Source organism: Artemia franciscana, chromosome 7 (genome assembly GCF_032884065.1).
Source record: "Artemia franciscana chromosome 7, ASM3288406v1, whole genome shotgun sequence".
NCBI classification, from domain to species: domain Eukaryota; kingdom Metazoa; phylum Arthropoda; class Branchiopoda; order Anostraca; family Artemiidae; genus Artemia; species Artemia franciscana.
The window spans coordinates 22721990-22749583 of NC_088869.1; the positions used below are offsets into that span (position 1 = coordinate 22721990).

The 27594-nt window shown below is 36.8% G+C and overlaps 1 protein-coding gene across 5 annotated transcripts in view; it reads left to right on the top strand.

Annotated features, from left to right (window-relative positions):
• The first annotated feature begins 10738 nt into the window (after nucleotides 1-10738).
• The window catches only part of LOC136029002 (dipeptidyl peptidase 3-like), a 72232-nt gene continuing 55376 nt past the window's right edge, over nucleotides 10739-27594 (top strand). Inside the window, exon 1 of one of the 5 annotated variants that reach the window (XM_065707008.1) lies at nucleotides 10739-10909. Coding sequence is in view for 1 of the 5 variants with exons in the window: in XM_065707004.1 (XP_065563076.1) it covers nucleotides 17366-17523 (158 nt within the window). In the remaining 4 variants the exon portion in view is untranslated. Of the gene's footprint in view, nucleotides 10910-17025; nucleotides 17129-17208; nucleotides 17524-27594 lie in introns of those variants that run through there. The other 4 variants (XM_065707007.1, XM_065707005.1, XM_065707004.1 and 1 more) reach the window with 4 other exon arrangements.

Here is a 27594-nt window from a genome sequence, read left to right on the forward strand (position 1 = left end):
GACTGGGACACCGGGCCACAAATGACGACCGGGACACAGGGAATATAAATGACGACCTGAACACAGGGACAAAACTACAAAGGGGACGCCGGGGGGCACAGGGGGATATATAAATGACCATTATATGTTGCATGTTCAAGAGTCGGTAAACCTGACAATCTATTTATATGCACAGACAATGGGACAGAAAAGAATGTTGTATATTCGCAAGTTTTACGTAGTTAAAAACATATATATATATATATATATATATATATATATATATATATATATATATATATATATATATATATATATATATATATATATATATATATATATATATATATATATATATCTATATCTATATTCACAGGTGGGACATAGGGACACAACTAAAATGGCGCGTAACGACTTACGCGCACGGGGGGGCTTGGGGGGGGCGCGAAGCGCCCCCACCAACTAGGTGTTGGGGTGGCGCGAAGCGCCACCCCAACAGCTAGTATACTTATAATGACGTTATATGCAAACGCTCTTTTTACAAACAAACAAACATGCATACATATAACTTATTTGTATATAGATAGATAGATATACATATACAGTACAAGTTAACTACGTAAAACTTGCGAATATAAAACATTTTTCGCTGTCCCATTGTCTGTGCATATAAATAGATTGTCAGGTTTACCGACACTCAAACATGCAACATACAATTATTCATGGGAAAAACAATCTGTATTAAGATCTATACCGCATTTTTCTTATGATTGCCCTTGAGCCTTGTTGATGGTGATTGCAAATGCTAATCGAATTGGGAATTACAATCTTTTAAATTGAAAAGGCAGATCCGTTGGAATCATGGGAATGCGAGTAATAAGAACAGCCTCACCCTCAAACGGCCCTGCCAAGATTGTTGCCTATATACGTTTTCCATTGTTTTTTTTTACGGCAAGTCGCGTGGCATTGCAAAGCTTTGGAGGGTTGATATTTCGTAACAGTATTATTGGTACGCCTATTTTTAGATGTAGCACGTGTGGTGGAAACCCTAGGAGATCCAGAGAATTTAAAAATTCAGATGGATAATTAACCGCTTCATTTGGTTCCAGAACTGTGTCAACTGTATTGTAAAGGACTGCCTGATCTCGAATCTTGGTCAAAATAATATTGTTGATTTCGTAGACGTCTTTATTCTTGGCTGCCAGAATCGCTCGTTCACTTAGCTATTTATGATTTTTATAATTGGTTAGAATATTCGGAAATACCTTTTCAACCAATTCATTTTTGGAAGTCACTAAATTACAGAATTCACCAGGCAGCTGTATACGTCCTGAAATTGAGTCTACTGGCAGCTTTCCGTTTGCAAATTGCCAGCAATTGATCTGAAAATTTTTGACCAGAGTCATCGTTTTGCAATCGGACACGCATATTTGTAGTTAATTTTAACGTCTTTACGTGTGCCCATAAATTAGAATTTTTCAGGCAAGCATTCATTTGGTCTGTAGGGGTTGATCTAGGTATTAAAGGTAATGTTTGCCTGAAATCTCCCACAAGCAATATTTATGTGCTGCCAAAGGGTTTCGAATTTCCTAGCAAATCTCGCAATGATTGATCCAGAGCCTCGAGCCATTTTTTTGTGTTTCATTGTCCACTCGTCCAAAATAATAAGTTTGCATTGCTGCAATACTTTACCCATCCCAGATGATTTGGAAAAATTGCACGTGGGAGATTCTGTAGAATGCAAATTCAGAGCCTATTTTAAAGCGGGATGAGCAGTTCTTCCACCAGGCAGCAACGTTGCGGCTATTCCGGACGACGCAATTGCCAACGCTATGTCATTTTTTGATCGAATTGATGCCAGAATCAATTTTATCACAAATGTTTTACCAGTACCTCCTGGCGCATCCAAAAATAAGATTTCTCTAACGTTGATATCGACACAATACATTATCTTATCATAAATGTCCTTTTGCTCAGACGTTAACTTAGAAATATTATTTTGTACATACGACAATAGATCACTCGTGTTGTAACTTTGTTCACGATCCAATTCTACACATGTCGAAACAGCAGCGTTACGATTTGGCATTCCCAAATCCTGAAGAGGTTTGTTTGCCATACATAAGCACAAATCTTCAATAATGACTAAAGTGTAGTTATAAATTTCTTATGTAAAATCAAAATTCATATCTGACGTCTCTAACCGTTTTCGATGGAGTATATCTTCGGACATTTTTGATTTATATTTGTCCCATAACTCTATAGGTGCTGAGTGAGAGTAAGTTGTTGATATTATTCCAAACAATGTACGAGTTTGACTTAAAGTTGACGTTTCGCACGCGTCATTGATGCGGTTATCCCAGTGTTGGTCATTCTCCAATAAATTCAGAGCTTGGCATGTACTACGGTAAGTGTCATGCTTAGTTCCGTTTACAGTTCTCAAATACTCAAAGGACGTTATTCCGGGTACATTCACCAAAAGTAGGCGGAGAAAGAAGCATTCATGTTGATTGGGGTGAATGGTGTAAAGTCTTCCTATCGTGGTATCTTTGAAGATGGTAGGTTGGCCGTCGACTGACTTACCCTGTTTTCGACGTTCAAATGATTTATTTTTAGCATTCCACGTGCGATACGAAGGCACTTCAGTATGCAACAGTTTTTTTTTTTTTGCAAAAGAATCATTTTGACATAACGAAAAGAAAGAAGTTAATGTTGTATCCGGTGGATTCAGGGCTCTGTGTTGCACGTTGGATTCTGAAAAATAAACGCGTTGACCCTTCTGTAAATTTACCGATAAGTGAGCAACAGCTGGACTTCGTTCATGTATCGGAAATGAAGAATTCGCCAAGCAGCTTCATTACTGCTTATGTATCTTCCAGCCTGATATTGTACGATTTCATCGATATCACTGATTTCGGACTGCAAGCCAAAACTGCCATCTCGCTGCCTTTGGTGACGTATTTACACATGTATTTGATTGCCTTTACGGAGTTACAATATTCAACGTTTATGTGTGTATTAAATGTTTTTGACAATAAAGGTGAATATGGAACAAACCACTGATTATCTACTTTGATCGTGGTACCGTTATGCTTTTTTATTATTGCTGTTTTACCGTCATCTTCAGTAGATCTTCTTCTATATTGTGAGTAACCATCGTTGCCAGTAATTGTGTTGGGTACTAAAAGTCCAGGATATTGCTTTGTGCACCTTCCTTTGGCCATGCATGGTGATTTTTCATTCAGTGCACCACAAGGTCCATGTATCATTGTTTACCACAATATCATATAAGCCCTTATCGACATTTTCATCAGGAATTTCAGCGGAAATCACATCGTCAATTTCATTAGAAGTAATTTTATAATGTAGCCAGATTTATAGATATGCGTGTAGCAATCCTCGTTTTTGCCATTCCACTGAGTACATCCAGCATCGCACTGACCCAAACACTTCAAGTTTTACTATGTAGTTTATCAGTGATTTCAACTTTTGCCGGAAGACACGGGCCATATTGTCATGTCTATGAACTGCCGATTGTCCTTGAAGTAAAAGCTGCTGTATCTCGTCCCAAGCTTGATTACATGTAAATGTAATAAATAAATCTGGACGACCATAGAGAAGAACATACGCAATAGCATCTTGAGCATATGACGGGGACTGCCAGCATATGACGAAGGTAAAATCGTTAATCCTCCAATGTTGGTGGCATTACCGTCATTTAGAACTGCATCTCGCAAATCTATTGTTCAGAGCGGAGCTTGGTCTAATTCAGACGGATAAATAGCAAACGTTCTGATTCAATCTTTGCATACATATCAACGATGTATTGGTGAAACAATTGACGGCATTTTAAAATATAATTATCTTCATTGTGACGATTCATTAGTCTATAGGAATAATAATTCATTACGCTGCATTTCTTATCCGTTGGTTTGCTGGTGGATGGATCTATAAATTTATTATTAAAATGATAGCCGTCGACCCCATCCCAAAAAATGATAGGATATTGTAGGGCATCGTAGCATCGATGAGTTTCAGCAATTCTTGCCAACTGAGCGTTTCGCTTATGAAGAATAATATCTCGAGGTAAATACTGATCACCGACCATAACGATTGCCACTTCGTCGATAGTTGGAGCATTGTATCTACGCACATGTTGGCCAATAGGCGTTTTGTCAGCGGAAGTAACAATTTTATGTGTATCAGTAGGCATCAAATCGATTGTTGTTTTGAACAGACGCACTAAATTATTATTTTTGTGAAAAAGATGTTGCAATTGGGAAACGATAGTCCTTTCAACGTCGGGAGAAATTTCGCAACGTGCATTCAATTCAGAATTGCTATCACTGATGAAGTAAAGTTGTAAAAATTTATGATTCTCACCTGAGAATGGTACAAGGAACCCTGCTCTAATAAATTTGCCCTTTTACTTTGAAAGTAAGCATAAATTGATCTTGATTTTCGATTTGGGCACCAAACGACGTCATTTGGAAACATGAGTTATATTTTCTGATGTTTAACAAAAAAAGACTTAGATTCTGACTTAGTTCCAGCAAGCAAAGTCTTCAATGGCTCTGGTGGTGCAGCCTGTTGAGGAAGTTGAACTTTTCCTGAGGCGCAATACATTCCCTTTGTTTGACCATTAAATTTCAAGCCCTTGCAATAGGGACAAATTTTAGACATAGTCCCGACTTGAACACATCTACTCAAGCTATTATCATCGACTGGGCTGTATCAGAATGCCAGGCGATAATTTTCAGGTTGCTCTTGTGATTCCTCGGCACGCTTTCTTTTGGCATTATCTCTTTGAGCCTCAAGCCTGTTTTCACGTTGTTCTTGTGATTCCTCGGTTCGTTTTCTTTTGGTAATTTTTCTTTGAGCCGCGAGCCTGTTTTCACGTTGTTCTTGTGATTCCTCGGCACTATTTTTTTTAATAATTTCTCTCTTAGCCGCTAGCCTGTTTTCACGTTGTTCTTGTGATTCCTCGGCACGATTCTTTTTTGGTAATTTCTCTTTGAGACGCAAGCCTATTTCCACACTCTTCTTGTGATTCTTCGGCACGCTTTCTTTTCTTACTTTCTCTGTTAGCCGCAAGCCTTTTGGCATTAACTCTTTGAGCAGCTTCCTTGGCTGTTTCTTCTGCCATTGTAGGATTTATACTAAAATTTCTCTTTGAATTAATTCTTTGAGCAACTTCCTCGGCACGCTTTCTTTTTGTAATTTCTCTTTGAGACGCAAGCCTGTTTTCATGCTGTTTTGTGATTCCTCAGCACGCTTTCTTTTCTTAGTTTCTCTATTAGCCGCAAGCCTTTTGGCATTAACTCTTTGATCAGCTTCCTCGACTGTTTCTTCTGCCTTTGTAGGATTTATAATAAAATTTCTCTTTGAATTAACTCTTTGAGCAGCTTCCTCGGCACGCTTTCTTTTGGTAATTTCTCTTTGAGCTGCGAGCCTGTTTTCACGTTGTTCTAGTGATTCCTTGGCACAATTTTTTTGGTAGTTTCTCTTTGAGACGCAAGCCTGTTTTCACCCTGTTCTTGTGATTCCTCGGCACGCTTTCTTTTCTTACTTTCTCTATTAGCCGCAAGCCTTTTGGCATTAACTCTTTGAGCAGCTTCCTCGGCTGTTTCTTCTGCCATTGTAGGATTTATACTAAAATTTCTCTTTGAATTAACTATTTAAACAGCTTCCTCGGCTGTTTCTTCTGTCATTGTAAGATTTATACTAAAATTTCTCTTTGAATCGCCCCCTTATATACTTATAATGACGTCATATACAAAGCCTTTGACATCATATACAAAGCCTTATAAACTTATAATGACGTCATGTGCGGACAAACAAACACATATATGCAGACAAACACAAAACATGGTCAAACACACAAACTTACAACTTATTTTTATATATGTAGATACTAGCTGTTGGGGTGGTGCTTCGCGCTACCCCAGCACCTAGTTGGTGGGGCGCTTCGCGCCCCCCAAGCCCCCCCCCGAGCGCGTAAGTCGTTACGCGCCATATTAGTTACGCGCCATTGTAGTTGTGTCCCTGTGTCCCACCTGTGATATATATATATATATATATATATATATATATATATATATATATATATATATATATATATATATATATATATATATATATATATATATATATATATATATATATATATATATATATATATATATATATATATATATATATATATATGTTTTTATCTACGAAAAACATGCGAATATACAACATTCTTCGCTGTCCCATTGTCTATGCATATAAATAGATTGTCAGGTTTACTGACTCTTGAACATGCAACATATAATTGTCCATGGGAAAAACAATCCGCATTCAGATCTATACCTCATTATTCTAATGATGTGTCCCTGTGTCCCGGTCGTCATTTATATTCCCTGTGTCCCGGTATCCCGGTCGTCATTTGTCTCCCGGTCTGTAATTTCTATTCGAACAATCCCTTTGTCCCGGTCGTCATTTATATATCCCGCCAGTGCCTCCACCGTCCCCGTTGTAGTTGTGTCCCTGTGTCCCGGTCGTCATTTATATTCCCTGTGATCCGGTCGTCATTTGTGACGGGGTGTCCCAGTCTGTAATTTCTCTTTGAGGTTCCCAGTCGTCATCTATATTCCCTGTGTCCCGGTCGTCATTTGTGTCCCGGTGTCCCGGTATGTAATTTCATCAGTTGACAAACATGACGTCAGTCGACAAACAACTTCATGACGTATACAGCTCAATCCTTAAAATGACGTCAGTCGACAAACATGACGTCAGTCGACACACAAACCTGACGTCACTCGACACACATGCACACACACACACAGACAACTTATTTTATATATATATAGATAAACTAGCTGTTGGGGTGGCGCTTCGCGCCACCCCAACAACTAGTTGGTGGGGTGCTTCGCGCCCCCCCCGAGCCACCCCGCGCGCGTAAGTCGTTACGCGCCATATTAGTTACGCGCCATTGTAGTTGTGTCCCTGTGTCCCACCTATGAATAGAGATAGATATATATATATATATATATATATATATATATATATATATATATATATATATATATATATATATATATATATATATATATATATATATATATATATATATATATATATATATATATATATATATATATATATATATATATATATATATGTTTTTAACTACGTAAAACATGCGAATATACAACATTCTTCGCTGTCCCATTGTCTATGCATATAAATAGATTGTCAAGTTTACTGACTCTTAAACATGCAACATATAATTGTCCATGGGAAAAACAATCCGTATTCAGATCTATACCTCTTTATTCTAATGATGTGTCCCTGTGTCCCGGTCGTCATTTATATTCCCTGTGTCCCGGTCGTCATTTGCGTCCCGGTGTCCCAGTTTGTAATTTCTCTTTGAGTGTCCCGGTCGTCATTTATATTCCCTGTGTCCCGGTGTCCCGGTCTGTAATTTCTATTCGAACAATCCCTGTGTCCCGGTCGTCATTTATATATCCCGCCTGTGCCCCCGGCGTCCCCGTTGTAGTTGTGTCCCTGTGTTCCGGTCGTCATTAATATTCCCTGTGTCCCGGTCGTGATTTGTGTCCGGGTGTCCCAGTCTTTAATTTCTCTTTGAGGTTCCCGGTCGTCATTTATATTCCCTGTGTCCCGGTCGTCATTTGTGTCCCGGTATGTAATTTCATCAGTTGACAAACATGACGTCAGTCGACAAATAACTTCATGACGCATACAGCTCAATCCTTAAAATGAAGTCAGTCGACAAACATGACGTCAGTCGACACACAAACATGACGTCACTCGACACACACACACACAGACAACTTATTTATATATATATATACTAGCTGTTGGGGTGGCGCTTCGCGCCACCCCAACACCTAGTTGGTGGGGTGCTTCGCGCCCCCTCGTCATTTATATTCCCTGTGTCCCGGTCGTCATTTGTGTCCCGGTGTCCCAGTTTGTAATTTCTCTTTGAGTGTCCCGGTCGTCATTTATATTCCCTGTGTCCCGGTGTCCCGGTCGTCATTTGTGTCCCGGTGTCCGGTCTGTAATTTCTATTCGTCATGTCCCGTTGTAGTCAATGTCCCGGTCGTCATTTATATATCCCGCCTGTGCCCCCGGCGTCCCCGTTGTAGTTTTGTCCCTGTGTCCCGGTCGTCATTTATATTCCCTGTGTCCCGGTCGTTATTTGTGTCCGGGTGTCCCAGTCTGTAATTTCTCTTTGAGGTTCCCGGTCGTAACTTATATTCCCTCTGTCTCGGTCTAATGTCGTCACCGTCAAAGCAAACATGACGACAACTAATTTCATGACGTCACTCAACACAGAAACATGACGTCACCTGATCCACAGACAGACAGACAACTTATTTTTATATATATAGATATATAAATATGTAGCCTAGGGGTCAGAAACATGGACAAACTCCCAGGTGGAAATATGGTGTTTTTATTGGGATGTTTCGATGCCCAGGTTGGTAGAAATAGATAGAAAAAGTAGGATTAAATCACACTTTTTGTATTACTGTTAGAAATATGGTCAGTCAGTCAGGTACCCAGGTAAATTCTAACTTTGACATATGTTTTGAAGAACTTAACAATTTTTGTACACATAGTTTTGAAAATGACTGATTGGTTGGTGAACCAATTGTTGGTGAAATGCACTGACATTAAATTTGAGTCACAGTGTCTATTTTCACTTTTTCTATTTGTGCAGTTCTAATTGATCTAACCCTTAAGATTACTCTTTACTATCGCTTATTTTTTCAGTTATTACCAAAATAGTTTTAAAGAATCAGTTTCTTTGACAAGTACTAATTAAATACAAAATTTTGTGTTTGTGTTACAGGTGAATTGACCATTCAAACTGTCTGTTGCTTAAACTGTTATATGAAAGGAATATTACTTTAATTTGTTTATAATTTATATATTGATTTTTATGAAGAAAAGGCTATGGACACATCCAATTCTACATGAAAGGGAAAGGACAATGAAAGTCTATCTGGCACTACCTAATGACTTACTTATGAGAGATGATGAAGATAAATTTTAAATTTTGTAATGTTAACAAAGGCAGAGTATGTTGAATTACTCAGTTTAATAAGGCCTTTATAAAAAAAAAACATAACACCAATTGTAGAATGGCAATCTCTTCAGAACTGAAGCTTGCTTTGAAATTAAAATATCTGGGTACTGGTGTGTCCATGGCAGTTCTCCACTATGAATTTAGTGTCGGTCACTCAAAAGTTTCACAGATATTATCAAATACATTGAAGGCGATATATGAAGTTTTAAGGCCAATGTATCTGCAAGAGCCCCAATCACATACATTGAAAAGTGTCAGTGAAATTTTTAGGGCAAAATGTTTTTACCAAATCGCATTGGTGCCTTAGATGGTACACATGTGCAAATTCGGTGCCTATACATGTCTGAGTCTCAATTTCACATTTATAAAAGTTATTTTAGCCTTATACTTTTAGCTGCATGTGATGCTAATGACAAGTTTATTTATGTAGATACTGGATCTTATGAAAGTGAAAGTGATGGGGGTTTGATCTTTATTTCGAGTAATACTTAAGCATGTTTCTTACAATTTAAGATTGTAACCTGACTGGTGTCATTACTGTAGCTTCCAGTATTTAATCTTGGTTCGCAGATTTATCTTCCTGTCCTTCTAAACTTTTTACAACTGCGATAAAAATACCCTGGACCTTGGCTACTCTAGTCTAAAAAGATATCATCATAATAAGTAATTTACTGTCTATAGGAGCCAAGATTCTTCGTTCAGAGAGTTTCTCTGAACGGATGTTCAGAGAGTTTAATGTTCAAAGAATTTCTGAATAGTTTCTTTCAAATACTCATCCCAGGGTCCAAAACGCTCCAAAAAGGTAGTTAGCCTTCCTAAATGTCCGCTTTTGGCTAACCCTAGAAACTATTCCCCAGAGCCCTCAGGGTAAGGGTTTTAAGTTATGCCCTGGGGGCATATAAGGCTTATATAGAAAGAGCGATCGTATAAACTTTGGAGGGGGCTCATTCGTTTGGTACTCAAAAGTTTCAGTGTCCTTTTCAAGATTCAGAGTGATCGGAGTGTGGATGCCCCCCCCCCTACACCTCGTATTTTCCCTAAATAAACCTGATAGAAATTTTGAGACGGCCATTTCTTGTCGTAGAAACTTCAAAAAAGTTTTGTTCGATTGGAAATGGAAAGGGCTATTTCCTTTTAAACAGTCAAAGTGAATATAGGGCAACAAGCTCCCCACACCCATCAATTCCCATGATATAGGCATTTGGTTCAACATAGTTGAAAATTCTGGAATTTATGTCTTTTAGGATGACAACCCTCCTCCATATACCCTCAGGGCAGGGGTTGCAAGTTATGCCCTGAGGGCATATAAGGTTTATGTGAAAAACCTGGTCGTAGAAACTCTGGAGGGGGCTTGTTTGATTGGAAATCAGATGTTCTAGTATCTTTTTTATGAGTCAAAGTGATCGAGGGCAGTACCCCCACGTCGAGTTTTCCGCAAATGCATGCGATACAAATTTTGAGATAGTAATTTATTCAAAAATAGTCCAAAAATCATATAATAAGGTCTTAGGGGCTGATAAAATTCCAAAGAGTCTAAGGGTAAGGGTTGTAAGTTATGCCCTAAGGATATACAAGGTTTTTTATGGAAGGTGTTGTCGTTGTGCCCTGGGGGCACATAAGGCTTATATAGAAAGGTTGATCGTATAATATTGGCGCCAAATTTAAAAATTGAAAAGACGTGTTAATATTAACTGGAGTAATCTGAAGTCTTGTGGCATTACCAACAACGCTTTAAGCAGCCCGAAGTACTGGTTCTGCCTGCCTACCAGTGAGTAAAGGCGGGCACACTTAGCAGCCCCTACCCCTGGGGTGTAAGAGGGGACTCATCAGGTGAGACCTATGCTAATTTTAATTTGCTCCTGCTTTGTTATTTGAAATTTGCTGCTAGATTGTGAACCATATCCTGCCTTATACACAGCCTGCCATATACTACTGCTTACTCTGTACCTGTCTTGTTGTTCACATTAAGTAAGTAATGAAAGGTCAAATCAAGCCACCCTGTGAACTTAGGTCAGACAGCTCACTCCAATTCTCTGGATCAGAATCTGTCTCAGAGCAAATACTCATCCTGACTAGCCACATGAATAATATAAAAATAAAACACAAAATGTTAGCAGATTCACTGCATCCTGACAGCCTTAAATCTTCAGTGAAAGGGTTACTTGATGACCTCATATTGGCTAAGATCTCTACCCAGGTAGATGAGGCTGTGATCAAAATGAAAGATGAACAGGCATTCATTCAACATGATGCCACTATTTCTTCAGATAAGCTGGATGCAATCAAGCAGGATGTGTATGCTGGCCTCAGTCTAGATCTTAGTAGTCTAGTTGATAAGACCCTTGAAAGCTATAATAAACGCATATCTTCAATTGAATCTTCTTTGACTACTCTAGGGTCATCAATGAAAGACCTTGAGAGCTCTTTCAAGCCTATCCAGTCTAACCTGGCAAGATTAAATGATCGTTTTGAACAGCAGGCTTTGAGCAACCAAATTATTGTCTTTGGGGTGAAAGAAGATGTCCCCATTGAAAACACTGAAAGTCAGTTCATGTCACTATGTGCTGTGAAATTTCCTGGCATACCAATTACCCAGTCTGATGTTGTATCAGCCAAAAGAATTGGCAAACCATCTGCCAAACCCAGACCCATAGTTGTAGAATTTTGTAATTTACGAATTCGCCAACTGCTTCTCAGACAAAAGAAGGATTTGAAAGGATCTGGGACACTATTTTCTGAGATGCTTACAAAACCACGCTTACAGCTTCTTTCATATGCCAAGTCAAAGCTTGGTTTACGTAATGTTTGGTCCAGTAAAGGTGATATCCTGTATAAAACTCAGTCTGGAAGAGTAGTTAAGTTCAGTGAACAGGATGAAATTGATTTGTGTGCTGCAAATGCAGAGAATTAAAGTGATGGATTTTAGTTCACTTTGTTATAATATGTTGAATTGTTTTTGTATGAATTTATTTTATGTTCTTACATTTTTCCTTTTTCACTCTTCACTGTCTTCACATAATTCTGACTTGTGCTATGTTATGCTTTGGGGCAGTACCTTGGATGATATGTCCCTTCCCACTAATATTGCTCAATGTTTGTTTGTGATTCTACCACCTTCATGTAGTTTGCTTTCTGTTTTACTCTTGTCATGTCAGCATACTTATAGCTCACATAATTTTAACTGGTTACACATTATATTTTGTGCCACTGCTTTAATTAATATGTGCCTTTCCACTGATTTTTCATTATGTTTGTTTGTGATCCTATCACCATCATGTTGCTTGGCTTCTAGAACGTTCTTGTTGTGTCTGCACACTTGCAGCTCATCGAGTTTTGACTGTTCCCATATTATATTTTGGGCCAATATTATGATTAATATATGCCATCCTACTGAATTTTTTTTTATTTTTGTTTTTGACTTTCTCACCTTCATGTAGGCCAATTTCTATCATATTTTTGTCATGTCAGCATAATTGCAGCTCTTATAATCTTGACTGGCTCCACATTATACTTTTGGCCAGTACTTTGACAAATTTATTTTGCCTTAATTCTACCATATCTTTGTTCTGTGTGTTCACATGCAGATCACATAATTTTGATTGCTCAAATCTATTTTGGTCTTATACTTTGAATATTGTGTGTCTTACCATTGATATTTATTTGTATTTGTTTGTGTTCCTATCACCTTCATGTATGCTATTTTCTATCACACTTTTGTCATGTCAGCACACTTACAGCTCACATAAATTTTACTGGTCCTATATTGTAAATTTAGCCTATTCTTCAAATATTATGAGCCATCCTACTAATGTCTCTTTATATTTGTTTGAGATCCTATTGCCTTTATGTAGCTTGATTTCTGTCATTGTTTGTCATGCCTTAACACTCGCAGCTCAACTTTTCCTGATTGGTGCCACATTATTTGACCCCTTTCTTTGGTTAATATTTGCCATCCCACTGATATTTCTTTTTCTTTGTTTATGATTCCATTACCTTCAAGTGTACTATGGATAGTGTGTCATTTGTGAAGGTTTTATATGTCTGAGATAAATATGGGTGATTTCTCTTTCCTTATGAATTCTTCTATTCTTAATTCAGTTATATTTGATCAACCAAGTAGTGCTGGTAAACAAGAGGCACACACTTCTGACCCTCTCCTTGAATCTATGGTTAGTTCTAGCTGTAATTATCACACCACCATTGATTATTGTGATAATATTATGCCCTCACTCTCCTCAAACAGTTGCTTTAATGTTTTTTGTTTGAATGTGCGTGGGATAAGAGATAAGTGGGACACTCTTAAATCGTATCTGTGGTCTGATAATTCTTGCCCTTTTGATGTCATAGGCTTGACAGAAACATGGTTATCTGACAGTGATAATTTTACAGCTTATGACATGCATGGTTATATTGCTATTCATGTCCCTAGAATGGTAACAAAGTGTTCTGGGGGTATTTCTTTGTTCATAAAATCTAGTATTGAATTTTGTAGAAGATCTGATCTTGAATCCTTGTTTACATCGGTGGTGTCTAATAGTAGGACAGTTTATTCTCTTGTTATTGATCTGAAAAGCCAGGTTGCATGTGATACTGTTTGTTTGTTTTATAAGCCCCCTCCTTTTCCAACACATCTGTTCTGTGATTTGCTTGATCAGCTTTCTGGTGTGGGGACTTTCTCTAAATAACGGATTTGTGTTTTGGGAGACTTTAATTGTAATATGTTAAATGTTGGATCAAATGATGAATGTGACCATCTTTTTGATGTATTTTCTTCTTCTGGGCTACTTCCTTCAATTTTTTTTTCCTTCACGCGTTGACCCTTCAAGAAATTCTGCCACTTTAATAGATAATATTTTCACTTCTCTTTCTCCTAATTTGAAGTTCTCGTCTGGTCTTGTTTTCACTGATCTTTCTGATCACTTCCCTATTTATCTATCACTATCTGTGCCTAAAACAGAGATTACTGTGGATGAGAAAGGCAAGTCTTCTTTTAGAACTTTTACAGATAGAGAAATTTCTAATTTAATACATAGTCTTCAGAGTAATGATTGGTCTAGTGTTCTTGAAGCTAATGATGCTGATTGTGCAACTAGATTATTTTTGTGTCGTATGGGCACTCTGTTGGATAAGCATTTTCCTCTTAGAAAGAGGCCAAGGAATTTTACACCTAAATGCCCATGGATGTCTAGAGGTCTGATCAATGCAACCCGTATGAAGGCGTCTTTGTTCAAGGCTGCATGTAAAAGTAAGACACAGGAAGATCTTCTGAAGTATAAACATTACAAAAATGTGCTCACTTCTTCAGTTCGCTTAGCAAAAAAGCTGTATTTTTCGCGTCGAATTAATGAGTGTAAAGGGAATTTGCGCAAGGTTTGGACTGTAATTAATGAAGCTCTCTCCCGTAAGAAACTCAAACAATCTTCCCCATCTCTTTATAGGAAAGCTGATGGATCTGTTGTGGATAAAAAATCCTTAGCAAGTGCCTTCAATTCGTATTTCACCACACTTCCCTCAGTTCTCATTCCACCCCTGAGTAGAGTAAGTTGTTTTCCTATGACAGAGAAGTCTTTTTTCCTTTCCCCATGTAGTACTACTGAGATTTCTAGTATTATTTCTCAACTTCCAAGTAGTTGTTCAGTTGATAGTTTTGGTTTGAGTAATAATGTCCTTAAAAAAATCAGTCAGTTTGTTTCTCATCCCATCTCACACATAACTAACCTCTCTCTTTCTTCTGGTTTTTTTCCTCATTTATTTAAAGTTGCTACCGTTGTACCCTTGCATAAAAAAGGTGATTCTTCTCTAATTTCAAATTACAGACCTATTTCTCTTCTTCCCGTCATCTCAAAGGTTGTTGAAAAAGTAGTGTATCGTCGACTCTCTTCATTTGTATTTAGTACTAATTCGACTGCTGGAAATCCTCTCATCACTAACCATCAGTATGGTTTTCGTCCCTCATTCTCTACCTTGCACGCACTTTCTGATGCAACTGAGTTTGTGCGTGTTAATCTGGACAAGGGCTTGTGTGTTTTGGGTCTATTTCTCGACTTTTCTAAGGCCTTTGATATGGTTGACCACAATGTTCTTCTGTCTAAACTATCTTTATTTGGAGTGCATGGAGTCCCACTAGAATGGTTTAGGTCCTACCTCTCAGAGAGATCTCAGTATGTTTTGGTTAACTGTACTTCTTCCTCTACTTTGCCTGTATTGAAAGGTGTCCCACAAGGCTCTGTGCTTGGTCCACTTTTATTTCTAATTTACATCAATGATCTTGTTGATGGTCTTCATCCCCATGTTCACCCTGTTCTTTTTGCTGATGACAGTAACTTTTTCATTGCTGCGGTGGACCTGCCATCTGCCACTTCTATGGCTCAAGGTCTTCTTGATAAAGTAAAGGATTGGTGCTGGTCAAATGGTATGGCTCTTAACAGCCGAAAGAGTGCCATTGTCAACTTCAGGACCCCTTACCGTATGCGAGACGTACAGGAGCCAATCACCCTGACTTTTGGGAATGATATTATACCACAAGCTACTGTGGTGAAATTTCTTGGTGTGTATCTTGACTGTTTTCTTTCTTTCAAACCGCATATAACTCACACCCGTTCCTTAATCCTCCGCCAGTCTTCAATGTTGCACCGGATTAACTCATTTCTTCCTCCTGATATTATGGTTTCTCTTTATTATGCTTTTATTTATCCTTACCTTTCTTATTGCTGCTCTGTCTGGGGTAATACTAACAAATCTCTTCTCTGCTCACTTCAAAGAGCCCAAAATAGGGCAGTGAAGGCTACTTTTCTTCTCCCTCGGCTTTACCCTTCCTCTGATCTTTATAATGATACTGGAATAGCTCCGCTGGATCATATTATAGGTAAAAGTACCCTTTATTTTGCGCATTCTGCTTTTCTAGGTACTCTCCCACCGCCCCTACAGCAGTTTTTCTCACGGACAGGCTCAGGTAGGTACTTTTCTTCTTTACGTAATTCTTCTCGACGATTTATTTTACCAAAACGATCTTCTACAGCAAGCCAGAGGTCTCCAGTATATCAATCAATTCTATTATGGAACTCCATCCCTTCGGATGTCCCTCTTTTTCTTTCTGCAAAGGCATTATTTCGTCGGGTATTTCCAATTCAATAATTTTTCTCTCTTTATTAATCCTTTCCTAATTTGTATGTCTCTTCTCTTCTTTTAAAATCATTTTCAGCTATATGTTAATCTCCTTCTAAATCTTCTATCTGTTAAATATCCTATCTATTCAATGTCCTTGTCTTGTTCCAGTGTTTTTTTTTTTTTTTTTTTTTTTGTATATATTTTATAATAGTGTTTTATTCTTGTTCTCTGTGGTCCATTACAAGCAAAGCTTCTTGGGCCTAGTAACCACTTTACTTTTGTATTAGTTTTTTCTTTTAGTATCAATAAATTGATTGATTGATAAACTTTGGAAGGCGCTCATTCGCAAAAGGGCACTAGAACTTTTAATTTACATTAGAATGAACCCTCTCACGAAATTCTAGGACAACTGGGTTGATCAGATTACCCCTGGGAAAAAAAAGCAAAAAACGGAAAAAACAAACAAATAAACATGCACCCGACCACCCGTGATCTGTCTTTTGGCAAAAAATGCAAAATTCCACATTTTTGTAGATAGGAGCTTGAAACTTCTACAGTAGGGTTTCCTGATAGGCTAAATCTGATGGTGTGATTTTTGTTAAGACTCTATGACTTTTAAGGGGTGTTTTCCCTATTTTCTAAAATAAGGCAAAATTTTCTCAGGCTCGTAACTTTTGATGGGTAAGTCTAAACTTAATGAAACTTATATATTTAAAATCAGCATTAAAATGCAATTCTTTTGGTGTAGCTTTTGTTATATAAATTCTAAATTTTAGAGTTTCGGTTACTATTGAGCGAGGTCGCTCCATATCGCGAACTGTTTGAAAAAGTGAAACACAATGTTCGTTAACTTAGAATAAGATAAACTCTTTAACATTCTAGGCAACGTTAGCGTAAATCAGCTATGTAAGGGTGGAATGTGGCCCAGATTATACAAATAAGGTAAAAATTTCTACTCAGGTTCTGACCATAATTGATATTATTCCATGTCCTGGAAGGACACAAACTGAATATTTTCTCGTAGTCTTGGCTTATGGCGCGATTCATATTTCCTTTATCTTCATTTCTTCTTTTTTTTTTATTATTTCTTTGAAACAAGATATAGAAGAGATACTTTTAAGAATTGTGAGTCACCCTCTAATTGTAATTTTCCGGCATTTCATTTCTAAACTTCTTTCCATGTCAAGACCACTTTATAGCAAAGCAAAAACTGTGACAAATTTAATTAGAAAGTATTCAGGTTTGAAAACTCAGTCTCACCAGGCTTTATACAACCCTCTGCTTTCTCCTGTCTTTGGTTCAGGTTTTCTGTCAAAAGAAGAGGACCCAGTCAAGAGGTTTGAATAGCCTATGTGCTTTGTAATGACTTGTGTCAATTACTATAGTAACTGTTTTATTTTTTGACCTTTGCATTAGCTTCAATCTAGAGTAGGCTAATAGAATCAGCTAGGTTAATCAAATGGGTAGGCTAAATTTTATGGTGTAAGCTTGGGCTGAGGCAGAAATCAAATAGAAAAAACTGTAAAATTCTAGACAAGCTATGTTTTATGATTTTGGAAAGGGGTTAGGCTAGAAAAATGAAACTGCCTAATTGTCAGGTTATTGACATATTGTAATTTTCAGGCTACAAAATAACATTATATCAAAATTTTCACTTTATTTTTTCTCTGGTTTTAGTTTTGAAAATGTAACTCCACTATGTGAGTAGCATAGAATTTTAAGCCATAGCCTATTAACTATTTTCTTCTTCTAAATCTAGGAAATATAGGCTATTTACAGATCTTTGAAACATCATAAATTGGGATTAAGCAAAGTTCTGAAGCTGAAAATATTTTTCTTGTACTTGTTTTTAGCTTAAGATCTAGGCCTATTTTGCAAGGTTTCACTTTTATAATGCAAAGATTTTTTTTCAATAGGTCAGTGCCCTCCAGAGGGAGAGGGAGTAGAGGTAGGTAGGCTACTCCAGAATACCTTCCTGGGATATAGCCTACCTTAATCTGTAGATTCATCTTTGATAGTTCAATTTTTTAACCTTGTTCAGAATTTTACCCAATAGAATTGTGAATCCTATGCTATACATTTTGGTACTATTTTGGTTTTGGTCCCTTAGAAGGAAATGCTAAAGTTCAAATTCCTAAAGTTTTTACTTAGGCTAAATAATTCCAAAAAGCACATCATTTTAACCCTCCCCCTCCTAATGGCCAAATATTAAACAAAAATTATTTCTTCTCCATGGATTTTCCTGTTGTTTGATACAGTTGACATGTTTTATTTGCCATTAAATTAATTTAAAGAAAAGAGTCATGTATGCAAAATTGTTTGTGTAGGCATAGGCTATAAACAACCCATGGTGTATATTTGACTTTTAAGGGGGGAGAGGAGAATAAAGTAAAGTAGGCTACTATACTTTTAAGAACAATATAACAATCTTGTAAAGATTTCTTTAACAATTTTATAAAGTAGTTTCTGGAATTTTATGGTTTTTCCTTCTTAAGAGACCTAAATTTAATTTGAAATGATCTTGAAAAAAAGAATAAAGAGAGAAGAAAACAAATTAGGATCTAATTAGCCTAGTTGAAATACTGCATATTATGAATTAACAATTTTATTGTTTTAGTGTTTTCTTTTATTTTTATACTTGTTCCTGGGGTCATATCTTGGACTATCAGGAGGGGGAGGGTTAAGTGCATTGTAAGACTAACAACCACACTATTTGGAGAGATTATAAGATAAGGAAACTCATGGTACTGCTTTTATTTTTTTAGGCTAACATGTTTCCTTCAAAAGTGGTAAATTGCTACATATTTACCAAAAAATATACCATTTGATTCCCTGTCCAATGCATTGGTATTAGTTTGCTATATGACAACTTCTTAGGAATTACTATAAAAATCTAAAAACTACTTTAAAATATTTGGTACTTACATATTATAGTGACCACACTGTTGTTTTTGATCTGTTATAAAACCTGTTTTTCTGTGTGCACTCACAGATAATTGGCTTAGCCTCAGAGGCACCATTTGGGCCAAATCTTGGGGTGGGCATGAACTCCATCTTGGCCCCCCTGACTCACTTCATGTTGTGTAAGAAAAGATGCAGGTTGTGGCAGCACATTGATCAAATATACTAAGTAAAAACGTATTTTCAGCACCTATGTGTTGCTTAGAAATGTACAGTAACCAAATATGGAACTCAGCCTCACTGACCTCTAAGATTAATTCTAACATTGAAGATCACAATCAACAAGGTTAAGTGATTAAACTGAAAGTGAAAAATTCAACCAGACTGCAGGCTGGCCTTTCTCAGCAAGAAACTTTCTTATTTAAGTAAACAATACATTGGTGAAAGTAATCATCATTAACATGCTGGGGGTTGTAACCAAAATCTCGGTTTTCCTTCAGCAGAAATCTTTCAGATCAAATATATTTACAAAAAGGAAAAACATAACAAGAGAAAACAAAATACAACACTGAAGTTAATAAGGGGAATTGCCAAGGTTTCATCTTTGCAAAATTGTGAACAAGCTGGTTGTAGTCCAATTTTTTACTAAATCCTTCTCTGTAAACATCAAAAGGAGTGACTGAAACAATTGTCTCCTGCTGTAGACTGCAGGTAGTGATCACTATTTCTAGGCTAGAAAACAAATGCTCATTGCATGGTGTTGTCCCAGGAAGTGTGGCAGCAATACAAAATACTTTAATTACTTCTGAGTAAGCCACTGGTAATGCCTGAAGATGGTTGACAATGTCTAAGAAGTTTTCCAGCTTTTTCTCCTTGTCGAGCAAGAAACGCTTGCCAATACCAGGTGAGAAGAATGTCATTGATATCCAGCTCAAAGTAAAGAGCAGAGAAATGCTTGAGCAACTCTGTGTCCATAATCTTGGTTGAGCTTGGATCCAAGGCTTTGAGTGTGCTCAGCACTGGCAAGTTATCTGTAAACCTTCTGTCAAATTTGGCTAGTAAGTGATTGAAAGTCTTGGAGTACTCTCACTTCATTTCATCCACCAAAGCAGTAGTCCAATTTCCAGATTGGATGAAGTTCTTTCCTAGCATCAAAGTTGTCACAAATTGTTTCAGATGCTTGGTGATCTTTTGAGTTCTAATGCTAATGGCTATTAATACCTTTATATTTACCTAACTAAAAAGTTAATAGGCTTAATGATGTAAAGTCTTCTACTTCTCTCTGTGCTCTTGTCTTTAGAGTCTTATGGTAGCATTGGCCTACAATCTGAGGTTTGACCAGTAGAGGATGTCAAGCATCTCTAACTTTCATAAGGTTTATGTGTCAAGCATAAAAATGTTTATTTACGCATATGATACAGTAAATGTACATAAGACAAGGACAGAAACAGAATAAGAACTGACTCGAGTATTATAAAACGGTGGGTTATATTCATTATAACAAGGAAATAAACATAAAAACATTTGACAGGAACTGACCTATTTTAATCTCTCAACTTAGAGGAATTACTGCAAATATTCAGAATTTATAATATTAATATAATCATCTAGGAAATGGGCATTTGACAGAACTTGAGAATTTCATTTAGTACCTAACCTACATTCAAAGTTTACAATGATTAATAGCAAATAGCATAATTACCCCAAGGGTCATTAGGTAATTATGCTCTGGTTAATAGGCATGCAAATATTGGACAGAATGGATTATGTTGGACATAATGGATTATTATGGCCAGCAAAGGGCCCTTTGTGGTGGAAGCTTGGCCCCCCTGGAAAATCTGGGGTGGGCATTTGCCCACAATGCCCAACCTGCACAACCAACCAACCAAATGCCCACCCCTGACCCCCCCAAATGGCGCCTCTGCTTAGCCTAAGTGAGATAAACTGCTATGCAGGTATATTTTCATTAAATGTTTAATACATAGTGTTGGTTCAGTATTACATATAATGCATTCTGGGTGGCCTGCTTTCAATAATTTTCTGTTATAGTTTCCATAATTCCATTTCTAAAGTGTCATATTTTCATCTTATTTCGTATATGTCATTAGTTTTAAACTAACTTCACTTCTTGGGTGTGGTTTCTATAATACATAAGTAGCAAACATTCTAAATATTTTCTTAGTTTATATCATTCCCAAAGGTTGTTTTAATATATGCCTTCCCCTAATGGATAAATATATAGCCCAAATTGCATATTTTCAGTTTGTTTTTAGTAGCATAACTTCTTACTAATTTAACAAACTTCAAACAAGCAGTAGGAAGAAAAGAGTCACACTGGTATACTGAAAATATAGTAAATATATAGGGCTATAATTTGGGCCATATATTTATTAATTTAGGGGGGGGGGTAGAAGTGAAGCAGGGCAGAAATCTAGTAATCATGCATGAGGATTTCCTCAAGAAAAAAACCTACTATAGCAAAAGATTAATAGGCTACCATTAGTTCCCCATTTAACATTCTTTCTAAATAGCTGTCACTGCTGCAATTAAAATTGTGCCCCACCCTAATGGACCAGATATAGCCCTAAATGATATATTTGTGCATTGTTTTTCATTGCTTGAATCATCACACCTGTTTATTAAATAGGCATTCTATTCTTGACCTGCATAAATTTTGAGTTTTTTTTCTTGCTTAGTTAGGTGGAATATGAATACACAATTTGGTGCTTCTTTTCATACTCTTTTCAAGTATCATACAGGCCTCCTTCACAAGTTTTGTTCTGAGCCTCAAATTGTTCCTCACAGTCACACATGATCTTTATTTATTGCTTGTTATGCTAAAGTTTTTTAGGGCTTTAAAAAAAAGCTTCTTATTCCAATTTAATGGCCCTTTTGTTTCAGCAGTTGTTCTTAAAGAAGTAAGAAAAAGGCTAAACTTTTGGGTAATGAGGTAGGTAGAGGAGAGGACAGCCTCCCTCATATGTGGAATAATTTCTGTTTGTTTTGAGTTTCATGTTGCTTCTTACTTTCAGTTGAAAAAAAACTAAGAATCACAATGGAAAGTTCTTTGATGCTCACAAAGTGATCAACTGTCTCAGAATTGTCAATCAGTGGCAACTTTGGTTCTCTTCAGGGCAATATTATAGTTTGGTGGCACAAAAATGGCAGAAAAGTCACTTTCCCATAGCAAAGTCTTTTTGGTCACTGGAAAGTGGCAATAGAACTTTCAATTTTTGTTTAAATGAACCTTCTCTTGATCTTCTAGGACCATTAGTACCACACAATTACCCATGGGAAAAAGCAACTACAAAGAAACACACCTCTGTAATGTGTAATGTCTCATACATCTCAGGCTTGTAGCTTTTGATGGTTAACATTAGACTTAATAAAGTTTATATTTCTAAAATCAGTTTAAAAGCCAATTTTTTTGATGTGTTAATTGTTATGAAAACTTCTTCTTTTTTATTTTTGGCTGCTATTGGGCAGAGTTGCTCCTTACTTCCTGTTTGTTACCAGAAACCTATTTGATATAGTTTGTGCATAAAACAAACTTTATGTTTGTTTACCATGGCAGAGGTGGGGCTAAAGTGAGGTAGTATGTATTTATGAATGAAATACTTAGAATGAGGTAAGGTCAAAATAAAATTTACAAAGAAAATGATCAGTATATTGAGAAAGAGATAAGAAAATATATCCTTTGGCATTCTCACCTTCTACCTGGCTAAGTAATGAGAAAAGAAAACTCAAAATTTACCTGAATTAGAACAATAGGATTAATAGACCCATTAAAAGCAATTGAATACCAATAATAAAAGTGGAACAAACCAGTTATTAAGGGTTTCCTTTGCAGGGGCAACCTCCATGCAGTATTACACAAATCAAATTGGAAAAAAAAGAAATATATTTAGATTTTTTGCTCATTCTTACATAATAATTAAGGTGTTACAGTTGTATCCCAGCTCTCCTCTCCCTAAGAGGACCAGATGTAGCCCTAGGGTATATATAGAAGTTTAGTTATTTTCTTTATTATCATTATTTTTTTATTGGCCTTATTTGACATTATGAAACAGCTGTGAATGAGAAACAAGTGCAGAAGATAATTTCAAACCTTCACAATTAGTAAACTTACTAGATAGCCCATATGGCCTATAGTATTTTAAGCCAGCCTGAAGAAATCCAATCTAAGCAAAACCAGTGATAGTTTCACACATCTTTGTGAAAAGTAGTGACAGGACAATGAATTGGAATTGGGACAGGCACAGCACTCAAGGATTGAGGATTAAAAATAATTGTTAATATTTGAAGCAATTTAACTGTACAAGTACAAATTATGTAAAAAACAAAACAAAAACATATAAATGAGGCTTTTACTTGAACTTTTTGATGTAAGAGAATCATATTTGTATGCTACAGTTTGGTTACAGTTGTACTGCTTAATTAGCCACCTTAATACAAAAGAGTTCATTTGAACAAAAAGCAAAATTGCTGGGGCTTGACAGTACTTTTTTTTTAATCATTAGTATTACTGAAGAGAGTTTGATTGCAACTCTGGCATTTAATTGTAAAGCATATTGCTAATTTAATCTGGATATTATGTGTTTCATTTTTGGTGAATTCATCTCTCTTATGTTTCTTGGTCATACTTTTGAACCGTCTTGTGTAAGAAATTATTTCGATATTTGCCACCCTACATATATGCAGGATTTTGTTTCAGATTAGGCACACATGTAGGAATTAGAAACAGCTTCAGTTGATCAGCGAATTATAGAGAAAAATAAGATATTGGAGGCAAATTTCAGCACTATGGAGGTCATTTACCAGTATATCCTCTTCTTTTTATGTCTGTGATTAAATTTGCCAAATGTAAATTTTGTTATTTTAGTTTTATATTGTTATAACAGTCTTCTAAAATAGATAAAACATAAATTAATTGAAAGACCCTTCAACATTCCATTAAATAGGGCTAGTCTGACTGAAATGAAATAAGAATTTGTTATCATAGCAAATACTTCACAAGGAGGACCCAGCTACAAGATAACCCCTCTGGTAAATTGAAGAAGTTGTTTATGTTGTTTCCTCTCCAAACTCAAAATTCAAAACTGCACCTTTTTTTTTTTTGCAAAAATGCCATGGTGGTGTGTTTGTGCTAAGCTTCAATTACGCCACAAATTTTTAAATGCAGTCAAAGTTCAATTTTTAGGTTTCATTATTACTGTAGTGTACAAAATGCAGGATTCTGATCCATGCAGAGTTTCTCTCTTCTTTTATCCAGAGTTTGTATTTTAAACTTCGTCAGCAGCTCTTCATACAACATTTCTGCCTGCTTTGAAACTATCATTAGAGCTCTTATCTGAACTCTTTCAAGCCTGGCGCTTGTAAATGTATGTAATGATAGCTTTATACAACCAATTAACAACGATGAGTATCTGTGAATGACTTGCAGGGGGGGGGGCATTTTTTTCTGGAAAACTACTGAAAAGTTTACAAACTTCACTGGAACCTTTTCTGCCCTGTTTCATGATTGCCAAACCCAGGAGAATTTTTTAGTTTGCATCTCTTACCACTTTGAGCTACAGACTGCTGATCACAGGAAAAAAAAAACCAGCTGGGACAGCAGTGTTTCTCTGCAACACAACTAGTATTGTTGTTTGTTTACTTCATAAGTTAAAAATTTTAAGACTAAAATTGAAAATGCGGGATGGTTAGGGGATAGAAACCTGTTTTTGAATATTTATAAATATTAAAAATCACCATGCTTTCAACTTTTCCGGGTAGCAGTATTTTGGTCTTTTATATTTAAAGAAAGGTGCTTAAACTGTCTTTAAAGTGTTTTAAAAAAAGCTTTTCAAAAATATGTATTTGTTGAAATTGTGCCCCCTTTATTAGCAAGTTAAGGCTCTCCTTTTCATGATCTTTATTTGCATAAATTTTGCCCTTTTATTCTAGACTTTCTGAAAAAACATATATTTGCGAAAAATAGATATTCAACTTTCTGTATACACTAAATATTTTGCCCAATGTATATAGACTTATTTTTTTCTTTTTCTCTCCATTAATAATTTTCATTTATGTTAGAGGTTTGTTTGAGGTAACAAGAGCTAAGAGCTCATATGGCACTTGTGACGAGGCAAGAAGAGCTAAGAGCCAAGAGATCATATGGTATGAGCTCTAACAAAATTCTATGAATCAATAGATTGATTTAAAAAGGAAAATAAGAGGCTTAATGCCGGTCAGGATTTAAAATAAGAGCTCTGAGTCACGATGTCCTTCTAAATATCAAAATTCATTAAGATCCGATCACCCAACCATAAGTTATAAATACCTAATTTTTTCTAATTTTTCCTCTCCCCTTAGCCCCCCAGATGGTCGAATCTGGGAAAACGACTTTATCAAGTCAAATTGTGCAGCTCCCTGACACGCCTATCAATTTTCATCGTCCTAGCACGTCCAGAAGCACCAAACTCGCCAAATCACTGAACCCCTCCCCCCAGCTCCCCCAAAGAAAGCGAATCTAGTACGATTCTGTCAATCACGTATCAAGGACATTTGTTTATTCTTTCCACCAAGCTTCATCCCAATTCCTACACTTCAAGTGTTTTTCCAAGATTTCCCCCTCCAACTCCCCCCAATGTCAAAGATCTGGTCGGAATTTGAAATAAGAGCTCTGAGACATGAATTCTTTCTAAAAATCGAATTTCATTAAGATCCCATCATCTATTCGTAAGATAAAAATACCCCAATTTTCAAGTTTTCCAAGAATTCCGGTTTCCCCCTCCAACTCCCCCCAACATCACAGGATCTGTTCGAAATTTAATATTAGAACTCTAAAGCACAAGATCCTTCTAAATATCAAATTTCATTAAGATCTGGTCACCATTTCGTAAGTTACAAATACCTCAATTTTCAAAATTACCCGCCCCCCCCCTAATTCCACCAAAGAGAGCAGATCCGGTCCGGTTATGTCAGTCATGTATCTTAGACATGTTTTTATTCTTCCCATCCAGTTTCATCCTGATCTCACCGCTTTAAGTATTTTCTAAGATTTCCGGTCCCCCCCCCACTGCCCCTCCCCCAATTACGCTTGATCCGGTTGAGATTTAAAATAAGAGATCTGAGTTACGAGGTCCTTCTAAATATGAAGTTTCATGAAGATCCGATCACTCCTTCGTAAGTTAAAAATACATCATTTTTTCTTATTTTTCAGAATTAACCCCCCCCCCCCAATAAAGCGGATCCGTTCCAATTATGTAAATAACGTATGTAAGACTTCTGCTTACTTTTCCCGCCAAGTTTCATCCCGATCCCTCCAATCTAAGCGTTTTCCATGATTTTAGGTTCCCCCACCCCAAACTTCCCCCAACGTCACCAGATCCAGTCAGGATTTAAAATAAGAGCTTTGAGACACGATATCCTTCTAAATATCAAATTTCATTGAGATCCGATAACCCGTTCGTATGTTAAAAATACCTCATTTTTTCTAATTTTTCAGAATTAACCCCTCCCCCAACTACCCCAAAGAGAGCAGATCCGTTCCGGTTATGCCAATCATGTATCTAGGACTCGTGATTATTTTTACCACCATGTTTCATCCCTATCCCTCCACTCTAAGTGTTTTTCAAATTTTAGGTTTCCCCTCCCAAATCCCCCCCCAAAGTCACCAGATCTGGTCAGGTTTAAAATAAGAGCTCTGAGCCACGATATCCTTCTAAATATCAAATTTCATTGAGATCCGATCACCTGTTTGTAAGTTAAAAATACCTCATTTTTTCTAATTTTTCAGAAATTACCCCCCCCCCCAACTATCCCAAAGAGAGTGGATCCGTTCCGTTTATGTCAATCATGTATCTAGCACTTGTGCTTATTTTTCCCACCAAGTTTCATCCCGATCCCTCCACTCTAAGTGTTTTCCAAGTTTTAGATTTTCCCCTCCCAAGTCCCCCCCAATGTCACCAGGTCCGGTCGGGATTTAAAATAAGAGCTCTAAGACACGATATCCTTCCAAGCATCAAATTTCATTAAGATCCCATCACCCACTCATAAGTTAAAAATACTTCATTTTTGTCTATTTTTTCCGAATTAACCGGCCCCCACTCCCCCCTCCAGATGGTCAAACTGGGAAAATGACTATATCTAATTTAAGCTGGTCCCGTCCCTGATACGCCTGCTAAATTTCATCATCCTAGCTTACCTGGAAGTGCCTAAAGTAGCAAAACCGGGACCGACAGACAGACAGACCGACAGAATTGGCGACTGCTATATGTCACTTGGTTAATACAAAGTGCCATAAAAAAAGATCCTTAACATTTTTTGCATGTTAATTTTTAACATTGTTGAAACATTCTGGTAAAGAAAATCCAGAGGATCATAACTATGATGTATTGAAGTGCAGCTCAATAGCAAATAGAACTGGCATTAGGAAATGTGCACAATCCATTTATTAATTAAATAGCTCTAGAAACGAAGGAGAAGAGATTTTGTTTGTGGAGATTTCTGTGTAACTTATTACA